Source organism: Hypanus sabinus, chromosome 17 (genome assembly GCF_030144855.1).
Source record: "Hypanus sabinus isolate sHypSab1 chromosome 17, sHypSab1.hap1, whole genome shotgun sequence".
In the NCBI taxonomy this organism is placed as follows: domain Eukaryota; kingdom Metazoa; phylum Chordata; class Chondrichthyes; order Myliobatiformes; family Dasyatidae; genus Hypanus; species Hypanus sabinus.
Window position 1 is genome coordinate 2,834,042 of NC_082722.1, and position 17,640 is coordinate 2,851,681.

The 17,640-nt window shown below is 53.6% G+C and overlaps 1 protein-coding gene across 1 annotated transcript in view; it reads right to left on the minus strand.

The window, feature by feature from the left end:
* necab2 (N-terminal EF-hand calcium binding protein 2) overlaps positions 1-17,640 on the minus strand; it is a 426,101-nt gene that overhangs the window by 113,053 nt on the left and 295,408 nt on the right. The window contains 1 exon segment of the mRNA XM_059992473.1: positions 8,899-9,017. Coding sequence (XP_059848456.1) covers positions 8,899-9,017 — 119 coding nt within the window.

Below are 17,640 nucleotides of genomic sequence, written 5' to 3' on the forward strand. Positions count from 1 at the left end.
GCTGGCATTGGGAGCTGGGAACAATTCACTGGGACGGTGCTGGCACTGAGGCCAGGGAACAATTCACTGGGACAGTGCTGGCAGAGGGGGCTGGGAACAATTCACTGGGACGGTGCTGGCACTGGGGCCAGGGAACAATTCACTGGGACAGTGCTGGCAGAGGGGGCTGGGAACAATTCACTGGGACAGTGCTGGCAGAGGGGGCTGGGAACAATTCACTGGGACAATGCTGGCACTGGGGCCAGGGAACAATTCACTGGGACAGTGCTGGCATTGGGAGCTGGGAACAATTCACTGGGACGGTGCTGGCACTGGGGCCAGGGAACAATTCACTGGGACAGTGCTGGCATTGGGAGCTGGGAACAATTCACTGGGACGTTGTTGGCACTGGGGCCAGGGAACAATTCACTGGGACAGTGCTGGCACAGAGGGGGCTGGGAACAATTCACTGGGACAGTGCTGGCACAGAGGGGGCTGGGAACAATTCACTGGGACAGTGCTGGCAGAGGGGGCTGGGAACAATTCACTGGGACGGTGCTGGCACTGGGGCCAGGGAACAATTCACTGGGACAGTGCTGGCATTGGGAGCTGGGAACAATTCACTGGGACAATGCTGGCACTGGGAGCTGGGAACAATTCACTGGGACAATGCTGGCACTGGGACCAGGGAACAATTCACTGGGACAGTGCTGGCACTGGGGCCAGGGATCAATTCACTGGGACAGTGCTGGCACTGGGGCCAGGGAACAATTCACTGGGACAGTGCTGGCATTGGGAGCTGGGAACAATTCACTGGGACAATGCTGGCATTGGGGCCAGGGAACAATTCACTGGGACGGTGCTGGCATTGGGGCCAGGGAACAATTCACTGGGACGGTGCTGGCAGAGGGGGCTGGGAACAATTCACTGGGACAATGCTGGCACTGGGGCCAGGGAACAATTCACTGGGACAGTGCTGGCATTGGGAGCTGGGAACAATTCACTGGGACGGTGCTGGCACTGGGGCCAGGGAACAATTCACTGGGACAATGCTGGCATTGGGGCCAGGGAACAATTCACTGGGACAATGCTGGCACTGGGGCCAGGGAACAATTCACTGGGACGGTGCTGGCATTGGGAGCTGGGAACAATTCACTGGGACGGTGCTGGCACTGAGGCCAGGGAACAATTCACTGGGACAGTGCTGGCAGAGGGGGCTGGGAACAATTCACTGGGACGGTGCTGGCACTGGGGCCAGGGAACAATTCACTGGGACAGTGCTGGCAGAGGGGGCTGGGAACAATTCACTGGGACAGTGCTGGCAGAGGGGGCTGGGAACAATTCACTGGGACAATGCTGGCACTGGGGCCAGGGAACAATTCACTGGGACAGTGCTGGCATTGGGAGCTGGGAACAATTCACTGGGACGGTGCTGGCACTGGGGCCAGGGAACAATTCACTGGGACAGTGCTGGCATTGGGAGCTGGGAACAATTCACTGGGACGTTGTTGGCACTGGGGCCAGGGAACAATTCACTGGGACAGTGCTGGCACAGAGGGGGCTGGGAACAATTCACTGGGACAGTGCTGGCACAGAGGGGGCTGGGAACAATTCACTGGGACGTTGTTGGCACAGGGGTTGGGCAACAATTCACTGGGACGGTGCTGCACTGAGGCCAGGGAACAATTCACTGGGACAGTGCTGGCAGAGGGGGCTGGGAACAATTCACTGGGACGGTGCTGCACTGAAGGCTGCAGTTATAAGAAGAGACTGGGTAGGTTGGGACTTTTCCCCAAAGCAAAGGAGACTGAGTGGTGATGCTATAGAAGTTTATCAGATCTTCAGGGGCATGGGGTGGATGGTCATTAGGACAAGTTAGCAGAGAGTTCAGAGTGGTGCGACCTAGAATGCTGAAGAGAGTTCTGAGGTTGAACAGAGGGGATCGACAAAGCAGTCGCACAGTGAGTGGATTTCCTAGCGGAGGGGTCATGGGCAATGGAGAACACTGAAGGGAAGAAAGCAATGTAATTTCTGCTTCAATGGGAGGTTGCTCTGGGTGCAGTGGAGAGCTCACGAGGGGAATGGGAGGACGGTGGGAACTGAGCTGAGAATATGGGTCTCAGGAAGTTCAGAGGCAGTGTCATCTGAGTTGGGGAGGATGGAGTGAAGGGAAAAATGAGTGTTGGGAAAGCTTGTGGAATGTTCCGGGTCCAGTTGTTTGGGAAGGATGGGGTTGGTGCAATGGGTTAGGGTGCCGGGAAAAGGGTAAACGTTTGCTGTTACTGGGTGTATTGGAGTTGTGGCACTGGGTGGCAGTGGAGGGCATTGGGAAGGGGGTGCTGATGGAGGGATATATTCAGTTAAAGGTCAAGGGAGGGAGATGATGAAGAGGGTCAGGATGCTGGGGAGAAGTTTTCGAGTGTGGGGACAGTGCTGTGGAAGGGAGGTTGGCAAAGAGGGGTTAAGTTATCGTCCTTCAGCCTCAAGAAGCCAATCGACTCTATCAGGTAATTGATCCTATAGACCCCCTGGTAGCAGCAGAGATACTGAGGAGCAGATTGGGAGGCAGATTTTGGAAAGGTGCAAAAATAACAGGGTTGTTATCATGGGGGACTATAACTTCCCTAATATTGATTGGCACCTGATTAGCTCCAATGGTTTAGATGGGGCAGAGTTTGATAAGTGTGTCCAGGACAGATTCCTGTCACAGTATGTTGACATGCCGACTAGGGGGAATACCATACTAGATCTAGTATTAGGTAATGAACCGGGTCAGGTCACAGATCTGTCAGTGGGTGAGCATCTGGGGGACAGTGACCACCGCTCCCTGACCTTTAGCATTATCATGGAAAAGGATAGAATCAGAGAAGACAGGAAAATTTTTAATTGGGGAAGGGCAAATTATGAGGTTATAAGGCTAGAGCTTGTGGGTATGAATTTGGATGATGTTTTTGCAGGCAAATGTACCATAGACATGTGCTCAATGTTTAGGGATCTCTGGCAGAATGTTACGGATAAATTTGTCTCAGTGAGGAAGATAAAGAATGGTAGGGTGAAGGAACCATGGGTGACAAGTGAAGTGGAAAATCTAGTCAGGTGGAAGAAGGCAGCATACATGAGGTTTAGGAAGCAAGGATCAGATGGGTCTATTGAGGAATATAGGGTAGCAAGAAAGGAGCTTAAGAAGGGGCTGAGAAGAGCAAGAAGGGGGCATGAGAAGGCCTTGGCGAGTAGGGTAAAGGAAAACCCCAAGGCATTCCTCAATTATGTGAAGAACAAAAGGTTGACAGGAGTGAAGGTAGGACCGATTAGAGATAAAAGTGGGAAGATGTGCCTGGAGGCTGTGGAAATGAGCGAAGTCCTCAATGAATACTTCTCTTCAGTATTCACCACTGAGAGGGAACTTGATGATGGTGAGGACAATATGAGTGAGGTTGATATTCTGGAGCATGTTGATATTAAGGGAGAGGAGGTGTTGGAGTTGTTAAAATACATTAGGACGGATAAGTCCCTGGGCCCTGATGGAATATTCCCCAGGCTGCTCCACGAGGCAAGGGAAGAGATTGCTGAGCCTCTGGTTAGGATCTTTATGTCCTTGTTGTCCACGGGAATGGTACCGGAGGATTGGAGAGAGGTGAATGTTGTCCCCTTGTTCAAAAAAGGTAGTAGGGATAGTCCGGGTAATTATAGACCAGTGAGCCTTACGTCTGTGGTGGGAAAGCTGTTGGAAAGGATTCTTAGAGGTAGGATCCATGGGCATTTGGAGAACCATGGTCTGACCAGGGACAGTCAGCATGGATTTGTGAAGGGCAGATCATGCCTAACAAGCCTGATAGAGTTCTTTGAGGAGGTGATCAGGCATATAGATGAGGGTAGTGCAGTGGATGTGATCTACATGGATTTTAGTAAGGCATTTGACAAGGTTCTGCACAGTAGGCTTATTCAGAAAGTCAGAAGGTATGGGATCCAGGGAAGTTTGGCCAGGTGGATTCAGAATTAGCTTGCCTGCAGAAGGCAGAGGGTTGTGGTGGAGGGAGTACATTCAGATTGGAGGGTTGTGTCTAGTGGTGTCCCACAAGGATCCATTCCGGGACCTCTACTTTTCGTGATTTTTATTAACGACCTGGATGTGGGGGTAGAAGGGTGGGTTGGCAAGTTTACAGACGACACAAAGGTTGGTGGTGTTGTAGATAGTGTAGAGGATTGTCAAAGATTGCAGAGAGACATTGATAGGATGCAGAAGTGGGCTGAGACGTGGCAGCTGGAGTTCAACCCAGAGAAGTGTGAGGTGGTACACTTTGGAAGGACAAACTCCAAGGCAGAGTACAAAGTAAATGGCAGGATACTTGGTAGTGTGGAGGAGCAGAGGGATCTGGGGGTACTTGTCCACAGATCCCTGAAAGTTGCCTCACAGGTAGATAGGGTAGTTAAGAAAGCTTATGGGGTGTTAGCTTCCTTAAGTCGAGGGATAGAGTTTAAGAGTCACGGGGTAACGATGCAGCTCTATAAAACTCTGGTTGGGCCACACTTGGAGTACTGTGTCCAGTTCTGGTTGCCTCACTATAGGAAGGATGTGGAAGCATTGGAAAGGGTGCCAGTGAGGGTAAGAGTAGGATGAACACGTGGCTGAGGAACTGGTGTGGGGGGCAGGGTTTCAAATTTCAGGATCATTGGGACAATGTTCTGGGGCAGGTGAGACCTGTACAAGAGAGATGGGTTACACCTGAACAACAGGGGGACCAATATCTTTGCAGGGAGGTTTGTTCATACTGTTGGGGAGAGGGTTTAAACTAGATTTACAGGGGGGATGGGAACCAGAGTGCCAGAGTAGATAGTGAAGTGGGGAGTGAAAATAAATTATGTTAAAGTTTCATGCAAAGTCACAAATAGAAGAATTGTGTGTGGTGGTAATAATCTTCTTAGGTGTGTCTATTTCAAAGTGAGAGGTATTGTGGGGGAGGCTGACGAGCTGAGGTCATGGATTGACATGTGGAATTATGACATTGTAGCCATTAGTGAAACTTGGCTACAGGAGGGGCAGGACTGGCAGCCTAATGTTCTAGGGTTCCAATGATTCAGACATGAGAGAGGCAGAGGGGTGAAGCGTGGGTGGGGGGTGGGGTGGCATTGCTAGTGAGGGAAAATGTTACAGCAGTGCTCAGGCAGGACAGATCAGAGGGCTTGTCTGCCGAGGCCATATGGGTGGAGCTAAGAAACAGGAAAGGTATGACCACATTAATAGGGTTGTATTATAGACCACCCAATAGTCAGCGAGAATTGGAGGAGCAAATCTGCAGAGAGATAACAGACATCTGCAGGAGACAGAAAGTTGTGATTGTAGGGGATTTTAATTTTCCACATATTGATTGGGACTCCCATACTGTTAAAGATCTAGATGGGATAGAGTTTGTAAAATGTGTTCAGGAAAGTTTTCTAAATCAATATATAGAGAGGATGCAATATTAGATCTCCTTTTAGGAAACAAGTCAGGACAGGTGACGGAAGTGTGTGTAGGGGAACACTTTGGTTCCAGTGATCATAACACCATTAGTTTCAACTTGATCATGGATAAAGATAGATCTGGTCCTCGGGTTGAGGTTTTAAACTGGAAGAAGGCCGAATTTGAAGAAATGAGAAAGGATCTAAAAAGCGTAGATTGGGACTGGTTGCTCTCTGGCAAGGATGTCGTTGGTAAGTGGGAGGCCTTCAAAGGAGAAATTTTGAGAGTGCAGAGTTTGTATGTTCCTGTCAGGATTAAAGGCAAAGTGAATAAAAATATGGAACCTTGATTCTCAAGAGATACTGGAACTCTGATAAAGAAGAAGAGAGAGATTTATGACATGTATAGAAAACGGAGCAAATAAGGTGCTTGAGGAGTATAAAAAGTGCAAAAAAATACTTAAGAAAGAAATCAGGAGGGCTAAAAGAAGACATGAGGTTGCTTTGGCAGACAAGGTGAAGGATAATCCAAAGAGTTTCTACAGGTATATGAAGAGCAAAAGGACAGTAAGGGATAAAATTGATCCTCTTGAAGATCAGAGTGGTCGGCTATGTATGGAAACAAAAGAAATGGGGGAGATCTTAAATGGGTTTTTTTGCCTCTGTATTTACTAAGGAAACTGGCATGGAGTCAATGGAAATAAGGCAAACAAATAATGAGGTCATGGAACCTATGCAGATTGAAGAGGAGGAGGTGCTTGCTATCTTGAGGCAAATCAGAGTAGATAAATCCCCAGAACCTGACAAGGTATTCCCTCGGACCTTGAAGCAGACTAGTGTTGAAATTGCAGGGGCCCTGGCAGATATATTTAAAGTGTCGGTATCTACGGGTGAGGTGCCAGAGGATTGGAGGATAGTTCATGTTGTTCCGTTGTTTAAAAAAGGCTCTAAAAGTAATCTGGGAAATTATAGGCCGATAAGTTTGGTGTCAGTAGTAGGTAAATTATTGGAAGGAGTACTAAGAGATAGGATCTACAAGTATTTATATAGACAGGGACTTATTAGGGAGAGTCAACATGGCTCTGTGCGTGATAGGTCATGTTTAACAAATCTATTAGAGTTTTTTGAGGAGGTTACAAGGAAAGTGGATGAAGGGAAGGCAGTGGATGTTGTCTATATGGACTTCAGTAAGGACTTTGACAAGGTCCCACATGGGAGGTTAGTTAGGAAGATTTAGTCGCTGGGTATACATGGTGAGGGAGTAAACTGTATTAGACATTGGCTCAATGGAGAGAAGCCAGAGAGTGGTAGTGGAGGATTGCTTCTCTGAGTGGAGGCCTGTGACTAGTGGTGTGCCACAGGGATCAGTGCTGGGTCCATTGTTATTTGTCATCTATATCAATGATCTGGATGATAATGTGGTAAATTGGATCAGCAAATTTGCTGATGACACAAAGATTGGAGATGTAATGGACAGTGAGGAAGGTTTTCAAAGCTTGCAGAGGGATCTGGACCAGCTGGAAAAATGGGCTGAAAAGTGGCAGATGGAGTTTAATACAGACAAGTGTGAGGTATTGCACTTTGGAAGGACAAACCAAGGTAGAACATACAAGGTAAATGGTAGGGCACTGAGGAGTGCAGTAGAACAGAGAGATCTGGGAATACAGATACAAAATTCCCTAACAGTGGCATCACAGGTAGATAGGGTAGTAAAGAGAGCTTTTGGTACATTGGCATTTATAAATCAAAGTATTGAGTATAAGAGTTGGAATATTATGGTGAGGTTGAATAAGGCATTGGTGAGGCTGAATTTGGAGTACTGTGTGCAGTTTTGGTCACCTAATTACAGGAAGGATATTAATAAGGTTGAAAGAGTGCAGAGAAGGTTTACAAGGATGTTGCCAGGACTTGAGAAACTGAGTTACAGAGAAAGGTTGAATAGGTTAGGACTTTATTCCCTGGAGCGTAGGAGAATGAGGGGTGATTTGATAGAGGTGTATAAAATTATGATGTGTATAGATAGAGTGAATGCAAGCAGGCTTTTTCCACTGAGGCCAGGGGAGAAAAAAACCAGAGGACATGGGTTAAGGGTGAAGGGGGAAAAGTTTAAAGGGAACATTCGGGGGAGCTTCTTCACACAGAGTGTGGTGGGAGTGTGGAATGAGCTGCCAGATGAAGTGGTAAAAGCGGGCTCACTTTTGACATTTAAGAAAAACTTGGACAGGTACATGGATGAGAGGTGTATGGAGGGACATGGGCCAGGTGCAGGTCAGTGGGACTAGGCAGGAAAATGGTTTGGCACAGCCAAGAAGGGCCAAAAGGCCTGTTTCTGTGCTGTAATGTTCTATGGTTCTATGGTACAGAGGAGATTTACCAGGATGCTGCTTGGTTTAGAGAGTATGGATTATGATCCAAGATTAAGGGAGCTAGGGTTTTACTCTTTGGAGAGAAGGAGGATGAGAGGAGACATGATAGAGGTGTACAATATATTAAGAGGAATAAATAGAGTGGACGGCCAGCACCTCTTCCCCAGGGCACCACTGCTCAATACAAGAGGACATTGCTTTAAGGTAAGGGGAGGGAAGTTCAAGGGGGATATTAGAGGAAGGGTTTTCACTCAGAGAGTGGTTGGTGCGTGGAATGCACTGCCTGAGTCAGTGGTGGAGGCGGACACACTAGTGAAATTTAAGAGACTACTGGACAGGTATATGGAGAAATTTAAGGCGGGGGGTTATATGGGAGGCTGGGTTTGAGGGTCGCACAACATTGTGGGCCGAAGGGCCTGTATTGTGCTGTATGTTCTATCAGGAAGATAATTGCTCGACCCATTGGGAGAGAGGGGTTTCAGTGGGAGGGGGAACAGGAACTCTGAGATTGTCTGTCGTGTGAAGCTGCAGAGAGGATCAAAGGAACCCGTGTGAACTGGAGCTGTGTGGAACTGCAGGGAGTCCGCGATGCAGGGCAGGTCTGGAATAGGAGGGGGAATGTTAGTGGTGGGTTTTTCTTTACACAGGGAGTGGTGGGTGTGTGGAACACACTGCCAGAGCTGGTGGTAGAGGCAGAAACATTAAATGCATCTATGTAACCCAGAAAGGCATATGGCTGATAGAAAAATGGAGGGCTATGTGCGATGGAAGAGTTAGACAGAACAGAGCAGGTTAAAGGGCAGGTATAACATTATGATCCAATTAGCTAACTTGTCTCAGACCCTAAACCTTTGGACCTTATCAAAGATCTCATTCAAGTGCAAGTAGATAAAATCATCATCAATACCTGCTGATGCCTCTTCGAAAGAGTCAATCAATCTAGTCAGGTGCCATTTTCCCCTGACATCCTGCCCTTTAGACTTACCTCCCTACTGCACAGAGATTCACGATTTCCCAGGGCTCTGTGACGTCAAATTATCCGCCTCTGTCTGTCCTCACCGTTACCCAGCCCAGCGCATGTCCTGGATTCTCCCAGATTACAGCCTCAACCTACCCAGGTTGGTCTTCAGTTTCTTGTCCCTCGCTGTCAGCTTGTTGTTTGCTGGGACGGCTGGAGACTGCCTGTTGTACCAGTTTCCCACCATTGCCTGGCTCACCGTACTGTTGTCGAACCTATGAGAGAGCAAAGCCCATTACTCAGCACCCAGCCACTCTCCAGAAGGGAGCTTCTGTGCAGCCAGAGATCAGCCGCAGCACACTCAGATGCCCGCATTAGGGTTAGGGTTAGGGTTAGGTGTGCAGCCAGAGATCAGCCGCAGCACGCTCAGATGCCCGCATTAGGGTTAGGTGTGCAGCCAGAGATCAGCCGCAGCACGCTCAGATGCCCGCATTAGGGTTAGGTGTGCAGCCAGAGATCAGCCGCAGCACGCTCAGATGCCCGCATTAGGGTTAGGGTTAGGGTTAGGTGTGCAGCCAGAGATCAGCCGCAGCACGCTCAGATGCCCTGCCTGGGAGAGCTTGCATCACAGGCTCTCGAAGGAGGAGATATTGCACAAGGCGGCCTTCTCACTTTGACTGTGTGGGGCTCCTCTCACCTGCTAACTATCCGTGGATCGGTGCGATAAATGCTTTCAGAAATTGCCTCCAGTGTGTAGAAAGCTTATGGGGTGGGGGTATAGTTGATGGGATTGTGGGGAGAATAATGGATGGGATTATGTTTGATTGGTGTCAGTGGTCAGCACAAAATCAGTGGGCCAAAGGGCCTGATTGCTGGCGTCTGAAATTGGGGTGCAGGAAGACTGGAGTGTCCTGGGAAAGGAAGACACAACAGAGCCTCTGGTGCTGGTGCCTCGGCAACAGTGCAGTAAGACGTGAGATGTGAGGATAAACGTAGGGGCACCCAGCTGTCTTCACCTAACCAGGGGCTGTCTCACTCTTTGCCAGCGTGTGAGTCTGAACTTCCAGTCAAAGGTTCCTGGTGTGAACTCCAGACCCTTCCCTTTCCACAGCCTCCCCTCCCATCCACACCACCATGCTGGAGACCCCAGACCCTTCCCTTTCCACAGCCTCCCCTCCCCTCCACACCACCATGCTGGAAACCCCAGACCCTTCCCTTTCCACAGCCTCCCCTCCCCTCCACACCTCCATGCTGGAGATCCCAGACCCTCCCCTTTCCGCAGCATCCCCTCCCTCCACACCACCATGCTGGAGACCCCAGACCCTTCCCTTTCCACAGCCTCCCCTCCCCTCCAAACCACCATGCTGGAGACCCCAGACCCTTCCCTTTCCACAGCCTCCCCTCCCCTCCACACCACCATGCTGGAGACCCCAGACCATTCCCTTTCCACAGCCTCCCCTCCCCTCCACACCACCATGCTGGAAACCCCAGACCCTTCCCTTTCCGCAGCCTCCACACCACCATGCTGGAGACCCCAGACCCTTCCCTTTCCGCAGCCTCCCTTCCCCTCCACACCACCATGCTGGAGACCCCAGACCATTCCCTTTCCACAGCCTCCCCTCCCCACCACACCACCATGCTGGAAACCCCAGACCCTTCCCTTTCCACAGCCTCCACACCACCATGCTGGAGACCCCAGACCCTTCCCTTTCCACAGCCTCCCCTCCCCTCCACACCACCATGCTGGAAACCCCAGACCCTTCCCTTTCCACAACCTCCCCTCCCTACCACACCACCATGCTGGAAACCCCAGACCCTTCCCTTTCCGCAGCCTCCACACCACCATGCTGGAGACCCCAGACCCTTCCCTTTCCGCAGCCTCCACACCACCATGCTGGAGACCCCAGACCCTTCCCTTTCCACAGCCTCCCCTCCCCTCCACACCACCATGCTGGAGACCCCAGACCCTTCCCTTTCCACAGCCTCCCCTCCCCTCCACACCACCATGCTGGAGACCCCAGACCATTCCCTTTCCACAGCCTCCCCTCCCCTCCACACCACCATGCTGGAAACCCCAGACCCTTCCCTTTCCGCAGCCTCCCTTCCCCTCCACACCACCATGCTGGAGACCCCAGACCATTCCCTTTCCACAGCCTCCCCTCCCCACCACACCACCATGCTGGAAACCCCAGACCCTTCCCTTTCCACAGCCTCCCCTCCCCTCCACACCACCATGCTGGAGACCCCAGACCATTCCCTTTCCACAGCCTCCCCTCCCCTCCACACCACCATGCTGGAGACCCCAGACCCTTCCCTTTCCACAGCCTCCCCTCCCCACCACACCACCATGCTGGAGACCCCAGACCCTTCCCTTTCCACAGTCTTCCCTCCCCTCCACACCACCATGCTGGAGACCCCAGACCATTCCCTTTCCACAGCCTCCCCTCCCCTCCACACCACCATGCTGGAGAACCCAGACCCTTCCCTTTCCACAGCCTCCCCTCCCCTCCACACCACCATGCTGGAGACCCCAGACCCTTCCCTTTCCACAGCCTCCCCTCCCCTCCACACCTCCATGCTGGCGACCCCAGACCGTTCCCTTTCCACAGCCTCCCCTCCCCTCCACACCACCATGCTGGAGACCCCAGACCATTCCCTTTCCACAGCCTCCCCTCCCCACCACACCACCATGCTGGAAACCCCAGACCCTTCCCTTTCCACAGCCTCCACACCACCATGCTGGAGACCCCAGACCCTTCCCTTTCCACAGCCTCCCCTCCCCTCCACACCACCATGCTGGAAACCCCAGACCCTTCCCTTTCCGCAGCCTCCACACCACCATGCTGGAGACCCCAGACCCTTCCCTTTCCGCAGCCTCCACACCACCATGCTGGAGACCCCAGACCCTTCCCTTTCCACAGCCTCCCCTCCCCTCCACACCACCATGCTGGAGACGCCAGACCCTTCCCTTTCCACAGCCTCCCCTCCCCACCACACCAACATGCTGGAAACCCCAGACCCTTCCCTTTCCGCAGCCTCCCTTCCCCTCCACACCACCATGCTGGAGACCCCAGACCATTCCCTTTCCACAGCCTCCCCTCCCCTCCACACCACCATGCTGGAGACCCCAGACCCTTCCCTTTCCACAGCCCCCCCTCCCCTCCACACCACCATGCTGGAGACCCCAGACCCTTCCCTTTCCACAGCCTCCCCTCCCCTCCACACCTCCATGCTGGAGACCCCAGACCCTTCCCTTTCCGCAGCCTCCCCTCCCCTCCACACCACCATGCTGGAGACCCCAGACCTTTCCCTTTCCGCAGCCTCCCCTCCCCTCCCCTCCACACCACCATGCCGGAGACCCCAGACCTTTCCCTTTCTGCAGCCTCCACACCTCCATGCTGGAGACCCCAGACCCTTCCCTTTCTGCAGCCTCCCCTCCCCTCCACACCACCATGCTAGAGACCCCAGACCATTCCCTTTCCACAGCCTCCCCTCCCCTCCACACCACCATGCTGGAGACCCCAGACATTTCCCTTTCCGCAGCCTCCCCTCCCCTCCACACCACCATGCTGGAGACCCCAGACCTTTCCCTTTCCGCAGCCTCCCCTCCCCTCCCCTCCACACCACCATGCCGGAGACCCCAGACCTTTCCCTTTCCGCAGCCTCCACACCTCCATGCTGGAGACCCCAGACCCTTCCCTTTCTGCAGCCTCCCCTCCCCTTCACACCACCATGCTAGAGACCCCAGACCATTCCCTTTCCACAGCCTCCCCTCCCCTCCACACCACCATGCTGGAGACCCCAGACCCTTCCCTTTCCGCAGCCTCCACACCACCATGCTGGAGACCCCAGACCCTTCCCTTTCCACAACATCCCCTCCCCTCCACACCACCATGCTGGAGACCCCAGACCCTTCCCTTTCCACAGCCTCCCCTCCCCTCCACATCACCATGCTGGAGACCCCAGACCTTTCCCTTTCCGCAGCGTCCCCTCTCCTCCACACCACCATGCTGGAGACCCCAGACCTTTCCCTTTCCGCAGCCTCCCCTCCCCTCCCCTCCACACCACCATGCCGGAGACCCCAGACCTTTCCCTTTCCGCAGCCTCCACACCTCCATGCTGGAGACCACAGACCCTTCCCTTTCCGCAGCCTCCCCTCCCCTCCATACCACCATGCTAGAGACCCCAGACCATTCCCTTTCCACAGTCTCCCCTCCCCTCCACACCACCATGCTGGAGACCCCAGACCCTTCCCTTTCCGCAGCCTCCACACCACCATGCTGGAGACCCCAGACCCTTCCCTTTCCACAGCATCCCCTCCCCTCCACACCACCATGCTGGAGACCCCAGACCATTCCCTTTCCACAGCCTCCCCTCCCCTCCACACCACCATGCTGGAGACCCCAGACCCTTCCCTTTCCACAGCCTCCCCTCCCCTCCACACCACCATGCTGGAGACCCCAGACCATTCCCTTTCCACAGCCTTCCCTCCCCTCCACACCACTATGCTGGAGAACCCAGACCCTTCCCTTCCCACAGCCTCCCCTCCCCTCCACACCACCATGCTGGAGACCCCAGACCATTCCCTTTCCACAGCCTCCCGTCCCCTCCACACCACCATGCTGGAGACCCCAGACCCTTCCCTTTCCGCAGCCTCCACACCACCATGCTGGAGACCCCAGACCCTTCCCTTTCCACAGCCTTCCCTCCCCTCCACACCACCATGCTGGAAACCCCAGACCCTTCCCTTTCCACAGCCTCCCCTCTCCTCCACACCACCATGCTGGAGACCCCAGACCCTTCCCTTTCCGCAGCCTCCCCTCCCCTCCACAACACCATGCTGGAGACCCCAGACCCTTCCCTTTCCGCAGCCTCCCCTCCCTCCACACCACCATGCTGGAGACCCCAGGCCCTTCCCTTTCTGGAGCATCCCCTCCCTCCACATCACCATGCTGGAGACCCCAGACCCTTCCCTTTCCACAGCCTCCCCTCCCCACCACACCACCATGCTGGAGACCCCAGACCCTTCCCTTTCCGCTGCCTCCACACCACCATGCTGGAGACCCCAGACCCTTCCCTTTCCACAGCATCCCCTCCCCTCCACACCACCATGCTGGAGACCCCAGACCATTCCCTTTCCGCAGCCTCCCCTCCCCTCCACACCACCATGCTGGAAACCCCAGACCCTTCCCTTTCCGCAGCCTCCACACCACCATGCTGGAGACCCCAGACCCTTCTCTTTCCGCAGCCTCCACACCACCATGCTGGAGACCCCAGACCCTCCCCTTTCCGCAGCATCCCCTCCCTCCACGCCACCATGCTGGAGACCCCAGACCCTTCCCTTTCCGCAGCCTCCACACCACCATGCTGGAGACCCCAGACCCTTCCCTTTCCAGAGCCTCCACACCACCATGCTGGAGACCCCAGACCCTTCCCTTTCCACAGCCTCCCCTCCCCTCCACACCACCATGCTGGAAACCCCAGACCCTTCCCTTTCCACAGCCTCCCCTCCCCTCCACACCACCATGCTGGAGACCCCAGACCATTCCCTTTCCACAGCCTTCCCTCCCCTCCACACCACCATGCTGGAGACCCCAGACCCTTCCCTTTCCGCAGCCTCCACACCACCATGCTGGAGACCCCAGACCCTTCCCTTTCCACAGCAACCCCTCCCCTCCACACCACCATGCTGGAGACCCCAGACCCTTCCCTTTCCGCAGCCTCCACACCACCATGCTGGAGACCCCAGACCCTTCCCTTTCCACAGCATCCCCTCCCCTCCACACCACCATGCTGGAGACCCCAGACCATTCCCTTTCCGCAGCCTCCCCTCCCCTCCACACCACCATGCTGGAAACCCCAGACCCTTCCCTTTCCGCAGCCTCCACACCACCATGCTGGAGACCCCAGACCCTTCTCTTTCCGCAGCCTCCACACCACCATGCTGGAGACCCCAGACCCTCCCCTTTCCGCAGCATCCCCTCCCTCCACACCACCATGCTGGAGACCCCAGACCCTTCCCTTTCCGCAGCCTCCCCTCCCCTCCACACCACCATGCTGGAAACCCCAGACCCTTCCCTTTCCGCAGCCTCCACACCACCATGCTGGAGACCCCAGACCCTTCCCTTTCCACAGCCTCCACACCACCATGCTGGAGACCCCAGACCCTTCCCTTTCCACAGCCTCCCCTCCCCTCCACACCACCATGCTGGAGACCCCAGACCCTTTCCTTTCCACAGCCTCCCCTCCCCTCCACACCACCATGCTGGAAACCCCAGACCCTTCCCTTTCCACAGCCTCCCCTCCCCTCCACACCACCATGCTGGAGACCCCAGACCCTTCCCTTTCCGCAGCCTCCACACCACCATGCTGGAGACCCCAGACCCTTCCCTTTCCACAGCCTCCCCTCCCCTCCACACCACCATGCTGGAGACCCCAGACCATTCCCTTTCCACAGCCTCCCCTCCCCACCACACCACCATGCTGGAGACCCCAGACCATTCCCTTTCCACAGCCTTCCCTCCCCTCCACACCACCATGCTGGAGACCCCAGACCCTTCCCTTTCCGCAGCCTCCACACCACCATGCTGGAGACCCCAGACCCTTCCCTTTCCACAGCCTCCCCTCCCCTCCACACCACCATGCTGGAGACCCCAGACCCTTCCCTTTCCACAGCCTCCACACCACCATGCTGGAGACCCCAGACCCTTCCCTTTCCACAGCCTCCCCTCCCCTCCACACCACCATGCTGGAGACCCCAGACCCTTTCCTTTCCACAGCCTCCCCTCCCCTCCACACCACCATGCTGGAAACCCCAGACCCTTCCCTTTCCACAGCCTCCCCTCCCCTCCACACCACCATGCTGGAGACCCCAGACCCTTCCCTTTCCGCAGCCTCCACACCACCATGCTGGAGACCCCAGACCCTTCCCTTTCCACAGCCTCCCCTCCCCACCACACCACCATGCTGGAGACCCCAGACCATTCCCTTTCCACAGCCTCCCCTCCCCACCACACCACCATGCTGGAGACCCCAGACCATTCCCTTTCCACAGCCTTCCCTCCCCTCCACACCACCATGCTGGAGACCCCAGACCCTTCCCTTTCCGCAGCCTCCACACCACCATGCTGGAGACCCCAGACCCTTCCCTTTCCACAGCCTCCCCTCCCCTCCACACCACCATGCTGGAGACCCCAGACCCTTCCCTTTCCACAGCCTCCCCTCCCCTCCACACCACTATGCTGGAGACCCCAGACCCTTCCCTTTCCACAGCCTCCCCTCCCCTCCACACCACCATGCTGGAACCAGATGCTCAATTCTGTTTCAGCTCTAGCCGCAGGAAGGAATCAATATGCCACAGGGAGTCACTGAATTCAACACTGATTGAATCCCAGAGCAACAGAGCAAAAGGAAGAAGATATCAGCACTACACCAGCACTGTAGCACCAAGAGATCCACCTTCATGAACATATCCCTGATCAGACACATCGGTAATCAGGGAAACTTAATATCTCCAGCTCCAAGCTACACAGTGCACAGCGACAATCCACCTTCTCCTTCTCTGCTCTGCTCAGGGTGAAAGGGAACTGGTGTGTGTGTGTGTGGGGGGGGGGCGGGTTGTGTGTCTCTGTGTGTGTATGTATCTGCTTGTGTGTCTATGTATGTGTATATGTGTGTGTGTATGTGTGTCTCAGTGTGTATGTGTGTTTGTGTGCGTATGTGTATCTGTGTGTGTGTGTGTGTATGTGCATATATTTGTGAGTATATGTGTGTATCTGCATGTGTGTCTGCGTATGTGTACATACACACGCCTACAGTGTGTGTGAGTGTGTATGTGTGTGAACGTGTGTGTATGTATGTATGTGCCTGTCTATGTATGTGTGTGAACTGAGCAAACCACTGACATGTGGAAGTATTTGCTCACAGAGTGTGTGTGAAGCATCTAGTGTAGTAGTTCAGTAGTGCAGTAGTGTAGCTGTGTAGTAGTGCAGTAATGCAGTAGTGTATTACTGTAGTAGTTCAGTAGTGCAGTAGTGTAGTAGTGCAGTAGTGTAGTACTGTAGTAGTTCAGTAGTGCAGTAGTGTAGTAGTGCAGCAGTGTAGAAGTGCAGTAGTGTAGTACTGTAGTAGTTCAGTAGTGCAGAAATGTAGTAGTGTAGTAGTGCAGCAGTGCAGCAGTGTAGTTGTGTAGTAGTGCAGTAGTGTATTAGTGCAGTAGTGCAGCAATGTAGTTGTGTAGTAGTGCAATACTGCAGTAGTGTAGTAGTTCAGTAGTGCAGTAGTTTAGTTGTGTAGTAGTGCAGTAGTGTCGGAGTGCAGTAATGAAGTAGTGTAGTACTGTAGTAGTTCAGTAGTGCAGTAGTGTAGTAGTGCAGTAGTGTAGTAGTTCAGTAGTGCAGTAATGCAGTACTGCAGTAGTGTAGTAGTTCAGTAGTGCAGTAATGCAGCAGTGTAGTTGTGTAGTAGTGCAGTAGTGCAATACTGCAGTAGTGTAGTAGTTCAGTAGTGCAGTAGTTTAGTTGTGTAGTAGTGCAGTAATGCAGCAGTGTAGTAGTGCAGTAGTGTAGTACTGTAGTAGTTCAGTAGTGCAGTAGTGTAGTACTGTAGTAGTTCAGTAGTGCAGTAGTGTAGTAGTGCAGTAGTGTAGAAGTGCAGTAATGCAGTAGTGTAGTACTGTAGTAGTTCAGTAGTGCAGTAATGTAGTAGTGTAGTAGTACAGTAATGCAGCAATGCAGTAGTGCAGCAGTGTAGTAGTGCAGTAGTGTAGCAGTGCAGCAGTGTATTCGTGCAGTATTGCAGCAGTGTAGTTGTGTAGCAGTGCAGTACTGCAGTAGTGTAGTACTGTAGTAGTTCAGTAGTGTAGAAGTGCAGTAATGCAGTAGTGTGGTACTGCAGTAG